At 40.1% G+C, this 22,416-nt stretch overlaps 4 protein-coding genes and 1 long non-coding RNA gene across 5 annotated transcripts; 1 reads left to right on the forward strand and 4 right to left on the reverse strand.

Moving 5' to 3' along the window:
* Window positions 1–4,891: 4,891 nt before the first annotated feature.
* On the reverse strand, window positions 4,892–5,509 carry LOC147504462 (uncharacterized). Its single transcript, XM_086605228.1, has one exon. It carries the CDS (start codon window positions 5,507–5,509, stop codon window positions 4,892–4,894), a length of 618 nt encoding a protein of 205 aa, XP_086461354.1.
* A 75-nt stretch (window positions 5,510–5,584) lies between these two features.
* LOC147504463 (uncharacterized) lies at window positions 5,585–6,517 on the reverse strand. Its single transcript, XM_086605229.1, has 3 exons — window positions 6,224–6,517; window positions 6,020–6,181; window positions 5,585–5,749 (listed from the first exon to the last, which is right to left on the reverse strand). Exons 1-3 carry the CDS (start codon window positions 6,515–6,517, stop codon window positions 5,585–5,587), a joined length of 621 nt encoding a protein of 206 aa, XP_086461355.1.
* Window positions 6,518–7,787: 1,270 nt separating this feature from the next.
* Window positions 7,788–8,930, reverse strand: LOC147504464 (uncharacterized). Its single transcript, XM_086605230.1, has 2 exons — window positions 8,576–8,930; window positions 7,788–8,389 (listed from the first exon to the last, which is right to left on the reverse strand). Exons 1-2 carry the CDS (start codon window positions 8,928–8,930, stop codon window positions 7,788–7,790), a joined length of 957 nt encoding a protein of 318 aa, XP_086461356.1.
* Window positions 8,931–11,319: 2,389 nt separating this feature from the next.
* Window positions 11,320–12,343, forward strand: LOC147504465 (uncharacterized). The gene is made up of 3 exons (XR_015221075.1): window positions 11,320–11,419; window positions 12,064–12,122; window positions 12,215–12,343. It is a non-coding gene; the product is annotated as an uncharacterized LOC147504465 (long non-coding RNA).
* A 5,553-nt stretch (window positions 12,344–17,896) lies between these two features.
* LOC147504466 (uncharacterized) lies at window positions 17,897–18,730 on the reverse strand. The gene has a single exon (XM_086605231.1). The coding sequence runs from the start codon at window positions 18,728–18,730 to the stop codon at window positions 17,897–17,899; it is 834 nt and encodes a 277-aa protein (XP_086461357.1).
* Between the last annotated feature and the right edge of the window lie 3,686 nt (window positions 18,731–22,416).

Consider the following 22,416-nt stretch of genomic DNA (forward strand, 5'->3'; position numbering starts at 1 on the left):
GCACTTACCACTATATGGAAGTGAAAGGAAGTACACCAAATACAAGGATCAATCCTCATAGACAAGGTCTTGTAAAAGGACTTCCTCTACATCAGGGGACAGAAGTTCGTGAAAATGTTTTAACCGTTGACCATTAACTTGAAAGGTACTATTGTCATTGGGATTTACCAAGGTGATTGCCCCGTAAGGGGTGACTTCAGTAACCAGAAAAGGACCAGACCAACGGGTTTTTAGTTTCCCTGGGAAAATATGTAGACGGGAGTTGTAAAGCAAGACCTTTTGACCGACCACAAACTCTTTGTGCAAGATTTGCTTATCATGAACACGTTTCATGTTAGCTTTATAATTCTTCGCGAGATCGTAAGAATCGCTACGGATTTCTTCAAGCTCATTCAATTGCAACTTGTGTTTGACACCTGCCTCATCAATATTGAAGTTGAGGCTTTTTATAGACCACAGAGCACGGTGCTCTAATTCAATGGGCAAATGACATGGTTTCCCAAATACAAGTCTAAAGGGAGACATACCTATAGGAGTTTTGAAAGCAGTTCTATACGCCCATAAGGCATCCGATAGACGCTTCGACCAGGTCTTTCCTATCAGGGTTTACAGTTGTTTCTAAAATCTTTTTGATTTCCCTATTAGAAACTTCTACTTGTCCGCTAGTTTGTGGATGATAAGGAGTTGCTACTTTGTGTGTAACTCCATACTTTTTCACTAGGGATGCAACAACTCTGTTACAAAAATGTGTTCCACCATCACTAATGATGGCTTTAGGAATGCCAAACCGACAGAAAATATATTCTTTAATAAAAAATATAATGGTCTTATGGTCATTGCTACGGCAAGCTAGGGCCTCTATCCATTTAGACACGTAGTCCCCGGCAACTAGAATATAAATGAAACCATGGGAAATAGGGAAGGAACCCATGAAATCAATGCCCCAAACATAAAAAATTTCTACTATCAAGATTGGATTTAATGGCATCATATTACGCCAGGATTTAAGCCCGAAGTTGTTGGCAACGAATACACGTCTTGCAATGCACTTGGGCATCCTTAAAAAGGGTAGGCCAATAAAATCCACATTGAAGAACTTTAGCGGCTGTTTTCATCCCACTAAAATGGCCACCACACTCTTTGTTATGGCAGAACGATAGAACTTCATTATATTCCCACTGGGGAATACAACGACGAATAATCTGATCCGCACAATACTTAAAAAGGTAGGGCTCATCCCAGTAGTATAACTTAACTCTAGCCAAGAACTTCTTACATTCATTTCTTGACCAATTATAAGGCATAACATCAGCCGCTAAATAATTTACAATGTCAGCATACCATGGTGCTGAAAAAATAGCATACAGATGCTCATCAGGAAAAGAGTCCAGTATGGACTCAGAATCACTCTGATCGTCGTTTGTGAGTCTTGATAAGTGGTCGGCAACTATATTTTCGACCCCTTTTTTGTCCTTTATTTCTAATATGAACTCTTGCAGGAGAAGGATCCATCGGATTAATCTCTGCTTAGCATCCTTCTTTGCAAGAAGGTACTTAAGGGCTGCATGGTCCGTGTAAACTAAAGTTTTAGAACCAACCAAATAAGGACGAAACTTATCTAAAGCATAAATGACAGCTAAGAATTTTTTTTCGATAGTTGAATAATTCCGTTGAGCATCGTTTAAGGTTTTACTAGCATAATAAATAACAGTGGACTTATTATCTAGTTTTTGTCCCAAGACTGCACCAACTGCATAGTCACTAGCATCACACATGAGTTCGAAAGGTTTAGACCAATCGGGAGGCTATATAATTGGTGCAGAGGTTAGGGCGGCTTTTAAAGTTTCAAAAGCCTGCTTACAGTTAAAATTAAAATCAAAGATTGGATCTTTCAAAAGCAGGTTAGTTAAAGGCCTAGCTATTTTCGAGAAGTCTTTAATAAACCGCCTATAAAAACCTGCATGGCCTAGAAAGGCTCTAATATCACGGACAGTCCGTGGTTTAGGTAGAGTCGCTATCTTATCTAGTTTGGCCTTATCTACTTCGATGCCATCACTAGATACAATGTGACCTAGTACTATGCCCTTTTTCACCATGAAATGACACTTTTCCCAGTTTAAAACAAGGCTCTTTTCTTCACACCGTGTCAAAACCTTAGACAGGTTAAACAAACAGTCTGTGAAGGAGTCTCCATAGATAGAAAAATCATCCATGAAAACTTCCATAAAGTGCTCTACCATGTCACTAAATATATGAAGCATACACCGCTGGAAGGTACCAAGAGCATTACAAAGGCCAAAAGGCATTCGTTTATAGGCATACGTTCCAAAAGGACATGTGAAGGTAGTCTTTTCTTGGTCATCAATATCAATAATAATTTGAAAATAGCCTGAGTAGCCATCCAGAAAACAATAAAAAGCATGACCAGCTAGGCGTTCGAGCATTTGATCTATAAAAGGTAAAGGAAAGTGATCATTTTGTGTCATAGCATTTAAACGTCTCTAATCAATACAGATCCTCCATTTCATAGGACCTTGTATGACAACATAGTCACCCTTCCCGTTACGTACCATGGTAACTCCCGATTTCTTAGGAACTACATGAATGGGGCTTACCCATTCTCTATCAGAGATTGGGTATATGATACCCGCATCGAGTAATCGTAAGACTTCTTCCCTAACCACCTCTTTCATGGAAGGGTTCAAGCGACGCTGAGGTTCGCGAGAAGTCTTCGCGTTATCTTCCAAATGGATACGATGAGTGCAAACATTAGGGTCAATTCCCTTAATGTTGGCTAGGGACCAACCAATCGCAGACCGATGTTCCCTAATCACCCGGATTAAACGTGTCTCTTCATTCTTAGATAACAGAGAAGATATAATTACCGGATGACTACCATCCGGATCAAGTTGAATATATTTTAACTCCGGGGGAAGAGGTTTAAGCACTGGGGTGGAAGGAAAATCAATAGATGTTTAAATGCGGGTCCTCATTTTGCATAATGAATACTTGCTTAGGTAGCAAGTCTTCATACTCAATATATGGAGCAACCGAAGGGTCTACAATTGGTGTGGACTCAAGGATGGTGTTGACTTCCTCTAAGTAGGAGTCATTTACAAAATCTGAAGTTCCAAAAGAAAGGAATTTGTACATACTATTTTTCGAAATGTGTTGTTAAAATAATCTTGAGCTAAGCTCTCAATCATGCTAACCTCCCCATCTATAGAGCGAATCCGTGTAACTGTTTCATCATTTTAAAACATTTACCTCAACAAAGAAGATGGCTAAAAGATAAGGACATCTTACCATCGCGACAATTTATAAGTCGTTGGCGGTTGCCAAGAAGGGCTCTAAGATGATCGGTCTGAGTTGTTAGCGACTTACGTATCGAGGATAACAAAATCAGCAGGATAGTAAGAAATCTTGAACCTTAACAAGCACGTTTTCCACTACACCCTTAGGATACTTAATTGACTGTCCGCTAATTGCAACGTTATTTTTGTAGGTTGCATTTCCTGTAGACCCTATTTGTTTATACAAATAATACGGGGAGTAAGTTAACACTTCGCCCGTGTCTAATAAAGCGGTCGTCGTGTGGGAATCTCCTAAGGTGCATTTTACAGTAGGACGACCAGGGTCCTTGTACTTAACAATTCCATTATTTTCAGATAAAGTTGGGAATTGTTCAGTTAGAAAGGCGTCTTTAGGTATGTTGGTCTTACGCCTAGAAGTGCACAACTCCTTAAGAAACTTAGCGTGGTTAGGTAGCTTTTTAATAACTTCGAGAAAAGGAAGGTTTATCGTTAGATTCTTGAAAACGTTCCTAATCTCCTCAAAGTTTGTATCCCTGGTTAGCATGGCTAATTTCTGAGGGAATGGTGGTTTCGCTCTATATTTAGCGTATGGCTCGACTTGATGTGTAACCTTGGCTTTCTGTTTCTTAGTTTGTTGTTGAACTGGTTCCTTTACAGTGGTAGGCTCTTCAGTTTCTACTTCGGTATCTAGTTCGATATCCGGTGTAAGGAGTACTGATGGGGTAACTATAGGCATAGTTACTTTGTTATCAACCACTCTTCCAGAACGGAGAGTGGTGATGGCATTTAGGTCACCTACGATTGTAGTTTCCGTACTAGTATTACCGTTTACCTCAAAGGATGTGTTTGTTGTTTTAGGGTTTGGTATCGCTTGTCCTGGAAACACGCCTTTTGGTTGGGCTTTCTCTTGGGCTAACTGTTGTATGCCCTTATTTATGGATTGTAAGATCTGTTGGTTTGATTGAGTCATTGATTGGAAAAGTTGTTGGGTAACTTGTATAAAGGCGTCGATCTGATCCGTTGTGTAGGTGTAGTTGTCCGCAAGGTGGTGCGACTGGAACTATCTCACGTTGATTATTTATGGGTGGGTTGTGATAGTTACTATTGTTAACCGGAACGATACCTTTATTGGTATTATAACTATTATAATTACTCTGACCTTGTGCTATACCTTGTCGTGGTTGCGCTTGGTTGTTATAATTATTATAATTTCCCTGACCTTGTCCCTGTCCTTGCCTAGGTGGAGCTTGATTATAGTTATTTGCTTGCCTAACGTTTTGGTTATTAAACCCTGGAGGTGAAACTTGTTGATTGTTTCGCCAACTAAAGTTGGGATGTTGTCTCCATGGGGCATTAGGAATAAGATAGCTATTAATGGAGCAAATATTATCTTGCTCTGATTGTTGTTGTTCATAAGCGAGAGGACAATAGGAGTCAGGGTGCTCTGGACTCAAACAGAAATTACATGGGTTGGAGTTTACATTCATGACGGGGATAGACTTTTGTTGAACAGAAATAGCCTCAACCTTTTTTTTTTTGAAGAAGCTAGGGGTTCGGCAGACCCCAACCTGTATTAATTATAATCTCATATACATTCTATCTTGCTCATCCTCCATTACAAGTTTAGATAGGGCACCATCCAAAGGAGGTAGGAAAAACAGCAAGGAGTCGTGTAAAACATTACATAGCTTTGACAAAAAGTCAGCTACCCGATTAGTCTCCCTATAAACATGTTTGAACTCCACTACTTCGAACTGATCTTTCAAAGCAATAATGGAAGCGACAATATTAAGACAGTACCAAGGGGGTTCCTCTTTGCCTATGATCGCCCGAATAGCACACTGTGAGTCAGACGCAATGGTTACTCTTGTAGCTCCAATGTCTACCGCACCCTTCATACCAGCTTCAATGGCTAAGAGCTCCTGGGTCATAACCCGACTCTTAGTAGAACTGCCTGTGAATGTCAGTTTCACTGCCCCTGTTTCATCTCTAATCGCTCCCCCAAATCCATTTGAGTCCTCGGTAACCGACCCATCAATATTTATCATCAGCTCACCTAGTTTAGGCCTAAGCCAATAGCACCAGCTGGGGTTCGTTTGTGTAAAGGAGACTTGTATATCGATTTTATCAATCAGCAGTCTTGCTGCCACAGTCTCTGGAACTTCCTTCAACACAGTTTGTAGATATATCTTCATCTCCTTTTGCACTCTGCTGAAAACTTGCTCTTCAGTACGTTGTTGCTACTGAAATCTCCTCGCATTCCTTTCTCTTCAGATGGCGTAAACTGTTGCACAAACAATATCTTTTATAATTTCAGCTTCCATAGTAGCAGAACGACATAGCCGCAACAATCTGTACCATTCAGAGGTTGACGCTCTAACACAACTGCTCAAACCCATCCACCTCTTCACTTTTTCCCACACTCCTCTTGTAAACTGGCAATCAAAGAACAAATGTTTCGAATGCTCTCTTGAGTTGTTGCAAAAACAACAATTCGACCGGGTTAATACCTTCCTCTTAACCAACTGTCACCGGTCGGTAATGCATTTGCAAAGAGCTGCCACCACAGAAAAGCGAATGTTTCGGAAGAACAAGCCTGCCCCATATCAACTTTGTACCACTTCACCTTGTTTCGATCTGCTTAAGAGCACGGTATCTTGGACCGGACCGGTGAATCTACCCGATACTGTTGGCGTCCAAATTACTTGGTCTAGAGAGAGTAGAGGGTTCAATTCAATTCCTTCTATTTTCCTCTTGAGCGCACTGTCAGGCAAACTGGTAATGATCTGGTTCCATCTCCCATCTGTAATAAGCTCACTCACAAGAGCATTATCCGGAACATGAAGTAGTTGGACTGCTTCTGCCCACTAAATTAATGGAGCGTCATGACACCACGGATCATGCCAGACATAGGTTTGCCCACCCTTCGCTATCTGGTGCCTTACAAACTTTTGAGTTGCTGCCCTGTGCTTCAAGACATTTCTCCAGACCCACGAGGCATCAGTTGGTACTTTCATAGTCCAAAAGTGTTGGTTTCTGATATGGTTTTCAACTGTCCACTGAACCCATAAGGAATCTTCATAGCTCGCAATTTTGAAAACTAGTCCACAATAGGCAGCCTTATTCCATGTCTTCGGATCCACAATGCCCAAGCCACCCTGATCTTTACCAAGTCTGAGAGTAGTGTGACTTGCATGATGCATTTTGGAGATCATATATGGCCCTGACCAAAGGAATCTATTGCAAATCTTTGCGATGTCCTTCAAAGTTCTCTTGGGTAGGATGAAGGTTCTCGCCCACTAGACATGAAGAGAAGAAAGGACAGATTGTATCAATTGGAGTGTTCCAGCAAGTGTTAGAGACTTATTCTTCCAATTTGATATCCTCTTTGTCACCATTTCTATCAAAGGCAGGCACTCCTTAATTCCCATTCTAGAAGCAGTGAGAGGAAGGCCTAAGTATGTTACCGGTGGATAGACTAGTTGCACTTCCATGATATCCGCTAATTCCTGGGCTTCATGTTGACTCATACTACCCGCAAGCAGTGTAGTCTTCTGGCTACTCAACTTCAAACCAGTACATGCAGAGAACTCCTCAATGGTATTCTTCACAGCTTGAACTGTATTGGGATCACCTTTACAAAACAGCAAGATGTCATCTGCAAAGCTAAGATACGTAATGCTCAATTTCTTACATTTAGGATGGTAAGAATATTCCTTCGCTGCCACCTTATTCCTCAACATGCCACTGAGCACTTCCATTACTAAGACAAAAAGATAAGGCGAAAGTGGATCCCCTTGGTGAAGACCTCTAGCACCAGCAAAATAACCTTGAGGCGTTCCATTTACTAAAATGGAGAAAAAAGGTGAGGAGTAGCACATTTTAGTCCACTCAATGAACTTATCTGGGAATCTAAACCTTGCCATCACCATCTCAATAGTTTGCCAGCTCACCGTATCATATGCTTTGGTAATATCAATCTTGATAGAGCATCGTTTAGTCCCATGAGCCCTTGTGTATCCTCTAATAAGTTCATGAGCTAGTAAGAGGTTATCCTGAATGGATCTGCCCTGAATAAAGGCAGATTGTTGCATGGAGATGATATCAGGCATGAATGGCTTCATTCTATTAGTGAGCATTTTGGAGACACACTTATAGAGAACATTGCAGCAAGCTATCGGTCGGAACTCTTCCACCCTCGATGGTGTTGCACATTTCGGGATGAGACACAAGTGAGTTGAGTTCACTCCTCTACGCACAGACTGAAGAGAGAAAATAGAAAGAATAGCTTGAACAAACTCATCTTTCACCCATTGCCAGTTCTTCTTAAAGAAAAAGGCATTGAACCCATCAGGTCCTGGGGCCTTATTATCCTCCATCTCAAACAGAGCTTGTTGAATCTCGGCCTCTGTAAAATCCTCGTATCATAGTCTCGCTTCATCCGGGGACGGAACCCTAGAAAAGTGAAGCCTCTCAAGGTAATCGGGGATCACATCTAGGCTGGGGCGGTTGTCCCAATAAGGTCTTATAGTAGTCAACAAAGGCTGCGGAGACTTCTTCATGCCCTTCCCTTCTAGTACCAGTATCGTCATTAAGAGCCCAGATCAAATTACGACATTTTCTCTCTTTAAGCATCTTATGGAAAAACTCATTACATTTATCTCCATATTTCATCCAGTCACATCGAGTACGGTGCCTGAGATCCTCACCTTCCATGATGATAAGCTGACAGAGGGTTGAACATGCTTCTTTTTCCCTAGTGCATAGTAGAACATCCATTGGATTACTTTGCTGTGCTTTCTGTATATACTTGAGTTCCTTCCTAGCAGCCTCAGTTTGCTTAGTTAAGTCCGAGCAGAAGAATTTTGCCCAGCTTTTCAACAGTTTGAGCTTTTGCGTCAGAATGAAGAGAGGGTTGCCATTCACTTGAACACTCCAACATTGCAAAAAGGCGCCCAAGAACTCTGGATGGAGGATCCAAAAGTTACTAAACTTGAAAGGAGGACTAGCAGCAACTCTGTTGATGATAGCGATAACTATTGGAGAGTGATCTGAAGTACCCGGGGGCAGGTATTCTGCATAAGAGTAGGAGAATGTAGTACGCTAGGCACTATTCACCAAGCATCGATCAATTTTAGACCACTTCCTATCAAAATTGGTCCATGTATAGAACGCCCCAATAGCTTTGAGATCATATAGCTCAGATGTGACAAGACAATCCCTGAAAGGGGTGGTTTCCCTAGGGTGCACCGCTTCTCCACCAATCCGTTCAAACGAATAAAGAACATTATTAAAGTCTCCTGCAATGCACCACTCTCCTTGTGTGCCATTGTGAATATTGCAAATTTCAGCCCATAGCCTTGTTCTATCTGCACTATTGTTACTTGCATATATCACAGTAAAAAAGAAAGATTTCAAAGAAGGGAGCAAATCAATCTTACAGTGTATAAGTTGCTCAGTCTCCTTTATTTTCGATAGTGCTATAACCCCAGGATCCCACGATATCCAGATTCTGCCACTGTCACTGCTACTGTAGTTGTTTACAAAAGGCCACGAAGGACAATAGAGACTACTGATAAGCTGAAACTTATCTATTCTGACTTTCGTCTCCACCATAGCAAAAAGACATAAATTATTCTCCCTTCTAAATTTATTCAGGTAACTAGCTTTATTGAGGTCATTAAGGCCTCATTACATTTCAAACAAATGAGCCGACATGACTACCGTTTATGTTTCCCCTTCCTCCTAGAACCCTTGTTCTTACCCTTCCCTTTGTTGCTGGAATTTTGTGGATTTTGTTGCTGCTTAGACTGAGCCCTTGTTATCACTTGCAAAGGAAGTAGGGCTAAGTCTTGTGGACTATGCTCATCATCAAAGAATTCTTTTTCAGTTTCAGAGAGGTCATCGTTAATGGTTTCTTCCTCCAGGGCAGCTGCTTCATATAGAGCCTGTTCTCCTTGGAATTGTGCTTCCCCGGCATCTGTTGATTCATCATAAACCACTATCTCATTGTTGTTCACAGGAGACTCTTCATCCTCTTGTAATAAGAGAAATCTATTACCATACCCAGCTTGGTTATCTTGTACTATAGCTTCACCCCCCACTGAGTACCCTGGTTCTGGTATTGACTCCTCCACATTGACTGCTACTGGAGAAGTAATACCCATCTCCCCTATTATTGGACTAGTACCCAGGGCATTTTCATTATACAGACCGATTGATCGAACTGGTCCTTGCACTGGAGCATCCCCACAAACTCCTCTTTCCTGTCAAGTATAAGGAACTACGGTATTATTTTGATCCTCCTGTAGGGCTGGTCCTATTATCCCAGTCTGATTGTTAGCCCCCAAGTTGGTGCTATTCCGCTGGTTTTCAATCCCTCCAACATTAGTTTCTAAACTAGTAGTGCCAATAGTTTCACCCCTCACCATATTTCGAGCATTCCATCTCCTCACAGTTCTAGCCCCACATCTGCTTGTGGAATGACCAAACTTGTTACACTTCTCACATGACAACGGTTTCCATGTATATTCAACTCCCACCGCTACTTCTCGTCCTTTCACCTTAAGCCGAACAGTAGCACTACTACAAAAATGCACATTAGCCACGGTAGGTCAAATGGTATATACCACCGTTTTCCCAATAACGGTGGCTAATAGTCAATTCCCACGGTAAAGATGGTTTTTCTAATTTCGGTACAAGCAAATGCCACTGGTCTCGTAAAACAGTGGTATATAATATGCCATATACCACACGGTACAACATAAAATTCCTAATTTGTTTTCTCACATTCATTTACCCCACCGTTTATATAGAAAAGGTGACTAATATTTTGCCAAAAAATAAACCTACCGTGGGTAAAGCAATCTTGAAGAAAATAAAAAACTAGAAAAAAGGGGGAAAAACTGTCTATCGCTAAAACTTCTATCGACACCCTCTTTTCGACTAGCTAGGGTTTCAAGTAGTGTTTTGTTTCATCTCTCCCCAATTTTGGTTATCGATCAAGTATTTTCGGTTTTTTTTTTTTCACTCTTTCTTCTTCTCACATCTCAACAAGGTAATGAAATCAAAAAAATTATTTATTTTAGCACCGATTTTTTTGTGTAAGGTTTTATTTGACAAAAAATTTCAATTTTAATTTTCTTAGGATTTACAAGCTTTGTTTTTCTTCACTACTCAAAGACACATTTATTTTCCTTCAACGTCTCAACTTGGATTCATTGCTGACCGAAACCCAGGTCAATTTAGTTTCTTCAAAGGTTTTCATATTCATTTTTTTACTGGAGGTGCTGTTGCACGAAGCGGAAGCTAAGGGAGGAAGAAGAAGCTATGGGTTACTGGTTCATTTACAGCCAAAACCGGTGGCGAGATCATGGGAAGGAAAAACTTAATGGACAGGTCCGTCTACATTTGAAATAGATCTTCTATCTTTTGCCTACTTGTGAATGTGAATGTGGTTCCATGATTTTTTATTTTTTTTTTTTTTTTCAGAAAAGTATATACTGATTTTGTTGTTATGCAATTTTCTGTTTAAACTAGGGATTATTGAACACTCTCCACGTACTCCCAAGTCAAAAGACAAAATTATCAATTCTTGAAAGAGATGAAATAATTATCTTTATGCAGGTACTTAAGGAGATTGATCACCTTATCATGTATTCTCTCTCTCCTGGAGTCGGTGCAACACCAGCTATATGGCCAAGGATGTGAGCCCTCTTGTGAACATGTATAGGGTTACGTACAGGAGATGATTGGGATTCATGGAGTGATGTAGCTTCTCATTTTAGTGTATCAAGGTATGTATGTGAAGATATGGATATATGATAAAGATATTTAACACCTTGTCATTCTTTACAAGGTATATATATCAATGTTCTACTAGCTCATTAATTTCAGTTTTGGAACTACCAAATCCCAAACATTAATTCTGATGCAGATTGCATGTTCATTACTTTTGCTTATAATTGCCAAGAATTTCAAAGGAACTTATACAAACTTGTGCGTCAGCAACTTCGCTGCAGCTAATATGATAGGATCAACGGGCTTGTTGGGAAACTCATGGCCGGACTTAGACATGCTTCATTTGGGGTGGCTTACTGATCCAGGTAAAAACTTGGCACAATACAACACATTATGATCCCATCACTACCTATTCACAAGTATACTATATACGTATATTCCACTCTGACATTCATAACGTTTCAAAGTGAGATACTCCCTCCACTTCCAATCCAACTGCTACAAGATGAATTTTAACTTTCTGAAGTAGCTTAACCGTTGGATATTGGATTTGGGGGGCCATGAGGCATGTCAAATTTTGCTATCGTTCTGTGGGGAAGGGGTATGTCTAAAAGACCCTAATTTTAAAGAACCTGTGCCATGCATCCATTTTTCTTTGTTTTTGCACAAGGGCACAGACACAAAAGCCTCGCACTTTCTCAGTCATAAGATGCCCACTAAAACTGTTGCTCATTCACCAGAAAAGACTTCATTTTTGTCACGCAATTCCTGGAGCTTAACCGTTATATATAGTTTGTGAGGGATTTATTTATGGCCAATATAAAGGATACATGAACAAATTTTTCTTAGAAAATAACATTTTCTTCCAAGTCCTTTCTTCAGTGAATTATATCTTTGCCATGCGTAGCTTCAGCGTGATCGGACTTTTATTGTATGCTTTTGAATGTTGACTTGTTGAGGGGTAACACATTTTAAAAAAGAAATCATGTTTCTTATATTCCTTTGCCAGGTGTAAATCAAGGCCCGCATAGAAATTCTAACCTCACAATCAAAGAGCAAAGAACTCAGGTCTAGATGCAATTTTTTATTTACCGTGTTTGTTATTCTTCAAGTACAGTATATATTAAGCTGTGGAAATAGCAAAACTTTCTTCCTAGCAGATGACTCTATGGTCTATGGCACAGACCCCTCTCATGTTTGGAGGAGATATGAGGAAGCTCGATGACACCACATACAACATCATAAGAAATCCTACATTGCTCGAAATAAATACTTTCAGCAGGCACAATATGGAGGTAAGTCTCCCAACTAATTATAACCTCCTTCCAAGAGAAACTACTTAATATAGTCTTACTTAATATTAAATTTATTTATAAATTTGATTCATCATCAGTTTCCCTATATCACTGGAGAAAACAAAATAGTGACGACTTCTACAAGTTCAAAAGAAATGAATGCATCGGATTCACATGTTCTGGGTCTTACATGCTACAAGGATCCTAGGGTAAAAGGTTGGGTTTCTGAAGTTCTAGATAATGAGCTAGAGAAGATTTGCTGGAAAGATAACATAGGACGCAAACAAAGTCTGCCATTTTGCCTTTACAAGAGCAAACATCTTTTGAAATTGTAAGAAGCTACTTTATAAATTTTGCAATCAAATTAGTGTTTCTTATATAATAATACTCAAATTTTTCTCGTCATTAGCACCAATGATCCTATTAGTAATGCCGTTCTTCTTAATGTATAAGTTAGTGATTTTTTTTTTTTTTTTTTTTTTTTTTAATGTTGATGAAGCGGGGATGAAAAGATACCCCATGAACAAAAATATCACGGGAAGCATCATTTATCTGCATTAGACTCCACAGAACTATGCTTAGACTCCACAAAAAGCCCACGGTCCTCCGACAGTCCAAAACCGTGGGAAAGTTTGTTTTTCCCACGGTTTTGGACTGTGGCGTAAAACCTGTTTTCTTGTAGTGTTTGATTAATACTAAAATCTATTTTGATCGTGTTTTTATTTTTCTTTTTTTCTCAATTATGTGGGAGTGTAGTATGTTTCTCAATGTGTTTAATGTCACTCCCCACATACACGCACACACACTAACATCTAGTGTCCTTAATGCGTATGAAAAAGCAAAAATATGATAAATTACAAATTTGTATGTGGGGATAAATGTACTCATTCATGTTGTGTAAGTGTGAGAATTTGACTTACATACTTTTTGTTTTCAAATAGACATTCAGGCATTGTTTTTAATTCGTTTACGTATTATGAGGTTTCTAAGTTTGTAGAATTAGTTAACTTATGTTTTCTAGTGCCAGTTTTAATGTGTTTGAAATACATGAATCTTAGGTCATCAATACTCAATTTCCAAAACTTTGTGGAGTTTAGATTGTTTTCTGAGACACACTTGCTTTGCATTTTCTTAAGAAACAAGAACATTTCCAAATCAAGTTAGGGCTCTTATCTGATTCGAGTTCATGATTCTCTATTGAAGAGGGTTTTAAAGGGGGAAAATTATCTGAAGCTGTATAGCTATCATTACTTAATCAATGGCTTTGCTGTTCTTGTAACCGCTCTGCAGGTTTGTCATGCATATATCTTCCGTTTATTGTGAAGTTCATGAGAGAAATAATGGAATAGCTTGCATGTTCAGATAATAGATAATTCTTTTGAAAATAAAGTAGAAGTCGTTATACATTAGTATTCTCTGTTTTGTATTACTCTTCATTAATTATTTAGTTATTATATTACCTTTTGATCTTTGATCGTGTAGATGACAAATCTAAGCCTCAAAGATACATACACACAAGAAGAACTTGATGTTGTTCGACTTGAAATTCTTAGATTCATCTAGCATAATGGAGCGTTCAAGCCAAGCGTTGTGTCTTAGCTAGGTTTTGACCCTTTCCAGTTAAGATTCGGTACTTGGTCGATCTCACCATTATTTTGATGTTTTAGATGGAACAAGTTGGTCATTATTATTTTGATGTTTTGGCTGGATGGAACAAGTTCAAGCTTCTTTTAGCAATTCAATGTCTAAATTTATTTCTTTTGTTTGTTGCACAATGAATTGTTTATTTGAACAATGTGTTTTTAAATCTAATGTGGATATGGTGAAAATAGACAGGTTGCAGGTTGCAGGTTGCAGGGTTGAATATGATGAAAATCGAATAATTAGGGGCTTTTATTTTTATTTTTTTAAATGTCTATAAACCACGGTTTTTATCCAACTGTCGTATATAGCATGACTATTTCCCACAGTTCACCTCGGATAGAGAAAATTGTAAAGACTATTAACCACGGTTCAAAAATCCTAATACCACTGTTTTAGCTAAAACTGTGGTATATAATAGGTACTTTTTACCATGGTTCTGTTAGAAGTATTTGTCACGGTGGTTGTTACCACGGTTTGAAAACAGTGACTAAAGGCTTTTTACCACTGTATATAATAGTGGTATATGAGCTTTTCTGTAGTAGTGTAGGTTCATATTTATGGTTTACCGGGACCTCTACACATACCCTTGCAAACGACAGTCTCTTTCTTTTTGCCGTTGCGTCATCCATGAACATTGGCCCTGCTATCAAACTGGCAGTATAGGATAAACCATCCAAAGTCCACATTTCTTTAGGAAGGTCATGCAGTTTCACCCAAACTGGAACTGTGGTGAGAACACTCCGCTGGCAGTGAATCTCAACACTCCACGGCTTAAGAACAAAAATCCTACCTGCAATAAACACCGGACCCGATTCCAGAACCATCTGCCGATCTTTTTTTTTTTTTTTTTTTTTTTTTTTAACTAGGGGTTAAGGATACCCCGACCTTTTATTTAATGGCAACCTTGCAAGTACATTTTCCCTTCTTTATCCCCCTTGATCAGTTCATCAAGTTTTTGATCCATAGGAGGAATAAAGTACATAGTTTCATTTACACAATTTCTACTTACTTTTGCTAGATAGTCGGCAGCTTGATTTCCCTCCCTAAATACATGCTTAAAATTGACATGTACAAACTTTGAGACCACTTTTTTTTAGCTGCAAAAACAAGTTTCTGCAGAAGTACCAAGGAGGCTCTTCTTTGGAGCTCAAAATCTGAATGGTTCTCATAGAATCCAATTGCACTTGTAGCCGCTGAATATTTAAGTCCGCGGTTCCTTCCAACCCTTTCAAAGACTCCAAGAAGCTCCTGATAAATCACAGACTGTCTTGCCGAACTACCACCAAAAGCCATCAGCACATCACCATTACAATCTCTCAGCACGCCCCCATAGCTAGCACTTCCTGCCTGTACCGATCCATCTGCATTCAGTGTTGGTATCTCGTCCTCTGCTCTGTTCCATTTTACCCATGTCTCCTCCTCTCGCGTGTAGTTTACTCCAATTCCTAGCGATCTCAAAATCCTCTTTGTTGCCTCATCTTCCTTTACTGTTTTCATCGACTTTCCCAAATAGATTTTCATGTTATTCAATACCTTCAAACTCACATCATTAGCCGATCTAAACCTCTATTTCTTTAGTCTCCAGTTCCTCTCTGTCCAGATTGCCTGAACTGCCGCGCAAATCATAGCCCGTATGATCTCATTTGCTACTGTGGAGGTACGACAAATCCGCATTAAGTAGTACCATTCATTGTGAGAAGATTTAACCATTTCCGGCAGCCCCATAGCTCTTTTGAAGTTTCTCCATACCAGCTGTGAATACTCGCAATCAAAGAAGAGATGGCCCGAGCTTTCCTCATGTCCCCGCGAGAGACAAAGACTTTGACGCGTTCAATCACCTTCTTTTTTCATCGGTCGATTCTGGTAGGTAAAGCCCCGAGAACGAAGCGGATAGTAAATGAGTGTTTTGGTACTGAAAACTTCCCCATACAATCTTGTACCATTTTACCTTGTTTGGACATTTTTGAGTCTTTGCATATCTTTGAGAAATCGTAAATGCTCCTGTCTTGGTTGGAGTCCATGTAATCTCGGTCTTTTTCGATTGTGAGAATTTATCTCGGTTTCCATTATCCATTTCTTAACCGCCAATCTGGAAGATCGGCTATAGTTCTCCCAACCCCTATCAGTGATCACTTCTGCGACCTTTGCATCGTCAGGTACTACATGGCCAAGGAGGTGTCTCGCCTGTTCATTTTTGATAAGAGGCCCCGAGCACCATGGGTCGTGCCAGAAGCTAGTCTCCTCTCCTTTTGCTATACAGTACCTTACGAACCTCCAAGCAATTTCCCGATGCTCCATCACACCTTTCCAAACCCAAGAGCAGTCTCGAGGGGTCTTCATCGTCAAAATTTTTTTGTTTTATATGATTATCCCATGACCATCTAACCCACAAACACTCATGTTTCTTTGCAATTTTGAAAACCAAGCCCGCGATGGCGACTTTATTCCAAATCATTGGGTCCAATATTCCCAGTCCTCCTTGATCTTTATCAAGTCTGATCGTCCCGTGACTAGCATGATGCATCTTTTTGGCCATATTTGATCCCGCCCAAATAAATCTATTACTCATCTTTGCCACTCTATCAAGTACTGTCTTCGGAAGGACGAAAGTTTGGGCCCATCTGACGGGGAAAAAGATGAAAGGACGGACTTAACCAACCCGAACTCTGCACCTTTCTGTTAAGATCTTTGTTCTTCCAGTTTGAAATCCGAGCTGTGATCTTCTCTATGAGGGGCAAGCATTCCCGTATACCTAGTCTCGAGGCTGTAAGAGGTAGCCCTAGGTAAGTAACAGGTGGAGTTACTAGAGAGATGTGCATTGCTGCAGCTAGCTCTAGTCCTTCTTCCACAGACATACTTCCAGTGAGAATTGTAGTCTTTTCGTTGCTAAGATGTAATCCTGTTGCTTGAGAGAACGTGTTCAGGATATCTTTGATAGCCATGACAGACTCCATGTTACCTTTGCAGAAAAGAAGAACGTCGTCTGCAAAACAGAGATGGGAAATGGCCAGCTTCTTGCACTTGGAATGGGCTTTTATTCTTTTCGACTGGAGCCCTAGATTTAGAGAAGCACTTAAGACCTCCATGACAAGCACAAAGAGGTAAGGCGAAATTGGGTCCCCCTGTCGCAGCCCTCTCTTACCTTCAAAATACCCTTCCGGGGTCCCATTTACCACCACAATTACCAAGGAGATCGTAGCACATAATGCGACCATTCAATGAAAACAGGGGGGAACTGAAACTTTTGTAAGATGGCCTCAAGAGCATGCCACGACACAGAATCATAGGCTTTTTTTATGTCCAGCTTGATAGCACACCTCTTTTGGCCTTGCTTTCTCGCATAGCCCCTTAGTAGCTCATGAGCTATCAGAAGATTATCTTGGATAGTTCTTCCCGGAATAAACGCAGATTGGGAGCAAGAAACCAATGAGGAGATACAAGTCTTCATTCTATTGGTTAGCACTTTAGACACACACTTGTATATGGTATTACAACATGCAATGGGTCTAAAAGAGGCAACACTCGATGCATTTTTCACTTTAGGAATAAGACAGAGGAAAGTGGAGTTTATACCTCCTGTCATCCTTTTATGGAGAAAAATGTGTTTGATAGCTCTTTTGAAGTCTTCTCCAACAGTTGCCCAGCTTTCCTTGAAGAAATAAGCATTAAACCCATCCGGCCCTGGTGCTTTGTTATCCTCCAAATCAAACAAGGCTTCTTTGATCTCAATATCAGTAATAGGTGATGCCAAGAACTGCCTCATATCAAGAGAGACCTCCTCCATATTCGATTTGTTAAGATATCCGACATCACATGTAGCGAGGAGGAGGTAACCCCAAGAAGCTCGAGTAATATTCCACAAACACCTCCGCTACACCGTTCTTTTCCTTCTCTTTTTACCCCTTAGCGTCGGTAATATCCCAAAAAGTTTTTGGTCATCCTCTCCTTTAGAGCATTGAAGAAGTATCCACTACATTTATCACCAAAGCATAACCACTCAATGTCAGTTTTGTGAAACATATCAGCTTCCTCAAGTCTGATCAGAAAGCAGAGTTTTTCTCTTATTTCATACTCTTGGGCACTCAGAGCACAATCAAGCGGATTTTTATGTAAGTTCTCTTGAACTACCTTCAGCGCCTTCCTTGTCTCTTCCACCAGTCTATGTGTGTCACTGCAGTACTTCTTTGCCCAGCCTTTCAGAACTGCCTTCAAGCTCTTTAGCTTTCTTGTTAACATGTAATCAGGGTTTCCATGGTCTATTATTTCCCAGCACACTTTTAGCGAACTCTCAAACTCTTGATGGAGCATCCAGAAGTTGCAGAATCTAATAGGTGGGTGGCTTCGGATAGAGTTGAGGAAAGATATTACCATAGGGCAGTGATCGGATGTTCCTTGAGGTAAACATTCCACCTTTGTCACCAATCTTAACGAGGAACAAGCTGCGTTTACAAGACACCTGTCGATTTTTGACCATTTCCTCATGTGGTCACCCCCACTGTTCCAAGTATAAAAGCATCCCATTGCTGCATGATCAAAAAGTCCAGCTACATTTAGGCATGTTGCAAAGGGCTGCGTTTCTCTCGGATGAACAGCTCTGTCTCCTATTCTCTCATGCACGAACAAAACATTGTTGAAGTCCCCCATTACACACCATGGGCCATGAATTCCTATGCTGATTGTCTTTAACTCCTCCCACAAAATTAGTCTATCCTGACTATTATTACTTCCATAAACCATAGTTAAGCAAAAGGAAAGTCCATATTGCAGTAACGTAACTTTGCAGTGAATAAATTGGGAGCCTTCCACTTCCTTTTGGACAGCTACAAAACTACTATCCCAAGTAAGCCAAATTCTACCTCGTTTCGTCACTTTCGAGTAATTGTGGGCCGGTCTCCCCATTTAGGCGGGCTATATCAACAATTTTCAAGTACTTGTCCATCTTCACTTTTGTTTCCAAAAACCCCATACACCTAATCTCGTTATCCAAAATAAACTTACACATCTGTTTGGCTTTTAACCCCTCATTCATTCCCCTTACATTCCAGCTGCAAATTTTCATCATTGGAGAGTCAGATTACCGGTTCTTCCGCTTACCACTCCCTTTTTGTCGACCCTTTCCTCTCTTCCCATTTTTTACTTGCTACTCTATAGTTTTCTTCCTCTGGGCTCTAGTTTGAACAGCTGTTCCCTCTGTAATCACTTGTAAATTCCTCGAGAAATGTTTGAATCTCCAAAAAGTTCTGGTTCTGCATCCGACAAATCATCATCTTCGAGACCAGCAAGCTCTTCAAAGATATTCCTTTCAGCACAAAACTGTTCTGCTTCAGAATTTCTATGTCTACTCTGTTGGTTTGGGGTTTGGAACACTTCCACTGGCCTTTCGTCCTCATTGTTTATTTCAAAACTGCATTCCACCCTTCCTGGAGCGATCAAGTTTATGTTTCCTTGTGCTGCCCCTTCACTAGTGCTTGCTTGGGCTTGCTGCCATACCACTATCTGCATACTAGACCCACTTCGGCCATCTGTTACCTCATTTTCTGTTGCTCCTACTACCCTGATTTCCACTGGCTGCTCTGTGATTGTTGTTGCTGTTTCAAGATTTCCTGCACCAACTGCTGCCTGAGGATTCCTGGGTTCAGCTTCTCTCACTGTTTCTATACCTTCATTTGTTTCTCTCGATAATTCTGCCCTTCTGCCTTGCACTGGCCTCCTTTGCACCCATACTCTAGTGGTTCTGCCAGCACACTTTCCAGCTTCATGCCCAAATTTATTACAAGTAGTACACGACAGCGGCTTCCATGGATATTCTAGTGGGATAGTAACCTCATGGTTTCCTACTTTCACATTTATGACTTCCTTGTATTCATAGTTTACGGGAAACTCAATACAAAACCGGGCAAAGGACAACCTTTTCCTTCTTGCAGTGGCATCATCCATAAACATTGGACTTCCTCCCACCAAACTTGCAAGATATGACAACCCTTCAAAAGTCCACATCTCTTTGGGTACATCCATAAGTTTTACCCATAGAGGCACCGAGGCTACCTTATTCTTATAGCTATCCACCTCCACTATCCACGGCTTTAGAACAAATACTCTACCCACGATGAAAATAGGTCCTTCATCAAGAACCATTTGTCTATCTTCCGAGCTTGTAAAACTCATATAGAACAATTCTTTGTCAGTAGTGATATCAAAAGCACCTTTTAACTTCCATTTCTTTTGTAAGTGTTCCTTCACAGACAAAAAGGAGAGTCTTTTGTCCAGAAAATATCCTACAAGGTAGTCATCCCACTCTTTGATGCCTTGTTCTAATAACTTCGATGGGGACCGAAGCTCACGCCATTCACTATGACAGGAGTGAATTCTTTGAATGCAACTGTTGACTCAAGTGAGCCATTTCGTCCAAACAGCGCCCTCCAAGAGTTGTTTCTATTTTCCCCATTGATGGTTGTAGCTGACGACTGAGGGGGAGGGTTACTCGAAGAAGCCATCTTGTGCTTTTGGCCTTGCCGGAACTCTCACTGTTATGCAGTGGAGGATTTTACCCAGAAAAGCAAGAAAACAAGGGTTTAGCAGATAAGCCTAGGAAGACAAGCTGTTTTTTAAACTAAAAGCGGTAAAAAAGAAGACACAGGATCACTGTTGTAACTTAAGTTATATCACATCCGTTTTCTCCAAACTTGGTCCCCATTTTCTCCAAACTATTTTCTCCTAGTTTATATCGAATACAACACAAATTCCTGCCGATCTTCATTACTGGTAAAACTCAAATAAAAAAGCTCCTTATCAGTTGTAATTTCAAAGCTTGCTTTAAGCTTCCAAGTCTTAGTGAGAAAATCCCTGTCAAATGGGAATGACAACCGCTTATCTAGGAAATACCCAACTAAATAGTCATCCCATTGCTGGATACCTTGGTCGACCAGTTCATCAGGAACCATGGCAACCCCATTGTCACACCCCGAATTTCGACAGAATTCGGAAAAACATTATTTGTCCCCGACTCTTCGATCTCCGAGGTGTGACGCACTCTCACTCCCAAAAGCCCATAAACAGTTTAAAATATGCGGATAATTAAAACCAATAAAAATTTTAACTTAAACAAAGTCCTCTTCATTATAAAACAATTTACAAAATGAAAATGCAAATAATATTATCTCAACTGAAAATCTATATCACCTCAAGGGAAAACAAAACACAACCTGAGATGCAATGCTAACGCAAACCACAAGCAGCAACCAATCTTCTTCATCACTAAACCTGTCAAGACTTATCAACTATGTTCATTTAATGAATACACCCGATAAGCAAACATGCAAATCGGGTCAGCATTATAAAATGCTTGGTGTGAGTAGCTCTAAAAACAACATATACTTATACATATAAATACGCAATCCACAAGGCAGTTAGTTCCTCCACCGAGGCGCCTTAATTTTCAACGACTAATATAACATACTCAAGTACAATAATTAAGGCAGGTAGTTCCTCCACTGAGGCGCCTTAACTTCTCACTAACCACACAACAAACTATACACATCATAAATAAGGCATGTAGTTCCTCCATCGAGGCGCCTTAGGTTCTAACTAAACAAATAATCAACCAAACATATTACCATAATTAGATTATTTCCGGCTTTCTTTGTGTGTCCCTAAAATCACGTCGTATCTATGTCTTACCTAGTTTCCCTGGCTACCACAATCGCAACCCAACCGCCCAACATGTACATCCACATGCCTCCCTTACATAATGAGCCACTCCGTGCGTAACCACCCTCGAGGGGATGCCGCGACACCGTAAATCCTCACACGGAAGCCAAATCTATGTAAGCACCGCCACTATTCGCATAAAATATTATGATCATCGTTCTATTTTGCGAACGGAATAATCAAGCCACTATTCGGCTACGCCAGGAGGGCCATTCAGCTTAACTGAAACGCCAGGAGGGCCGATCACATGAGTTGTGGTAGTCAGGTTCTAGGATTTTCGTTACGTAATTTATTCAAATGTCATACATTAATGACTCATAAACATTCCACTATATCACGTGCAGGTCAATTACCTTATTGCACTAAACCACAATATAGAAACATCTCAATTATATCTCATAACCAAAATTTATTCTTTCACGTGCCAATATATTATTGCACTACACCACACCCCGGTAAATAAATATTCACCAATACTATGCTACCTCATAGTAGCATCTCACATATATAATAATGGAGCGTTTATATAAATTCCTCCAAAAATATTACATTAGTACATATATCCCAACATATGATATCATGTCACAATGCTTCCACGTATCGCATACATTTTTATTATAACGTATTAGGAATATAATGTCTCCTAACATCTCAATATCGTCACGTGTCAAAATACACAACATCAATGTCAAATCTTTCTTAGATAATGACAACCA

This window comes from Coptis chinensis, chromosome 4 (assembly GCF_015680905.1).
Source record: "Coptis chinensis isolate HL-2020 chromosome 4, ASM1568090v1, whole genome shotgun sequence".
Classification (NCBI taxonomy): Eukaryota; Viridiplantae; Streptophyta; class Magnoliopsida; order Ranunculales; family Ranunculaceae; genus Coptis; species Coptis chinensis.

Excerpts from the sequence above, each read along its gene's own strand:
- LOC147504462 (XM_086605228.1), bottom strand. The coding sequence starts at position 5,509 with ATGAAGATATATCTACAAACTGTGTTGAAGGAAGTTCCAGAGACTGTG.
- LOC147504463 (XM_086605229.1), bottom strand. The coding sequence starts at position 6,517 with ATGCATCATGCAAGTCACACTACTCTCAGACTTGGTAAAGATCAGGGT. Across the intron at positions 6,182-6,223 it reads CGAAGGGTGGGCAAACCTAT|TGGGCAGAAGCAGTCCAACT; the intron begins GTCTGGCATGAT and ends CCATTAATTTAG. Across the intron at positions 5,750-6,019 it reads CTCTACTCTCTCTAGACCAA|TTTACAAGAGGAGTGTGGGA; the intron begins GTAATTTGGACG and ends TTTGATTGCCAG.
- LOC147504464 (XM_086605230.1), bottom strand. The coding sequence starts at position 8,930 with ATGGTGGAGACGAAAGTCAGAATAGATAAGTTTCAGCTTATCAGTAGT. Across the intron at positions 8,390-8,575 it reads TTATTCGTTTGAACGGATTG|AATACCTGCCCCCGGGTACT; the intron begins GTGGAGAAGCGG and ends ACTCTTATGCAG.
- LOC147504466 (XM_086605231.1), bottom strand. The coding sequence starts at position 18,730 with ATGGTTTATGGAAGTAATAATAGTCAGGATAGACTAATTTTGTGGGAG.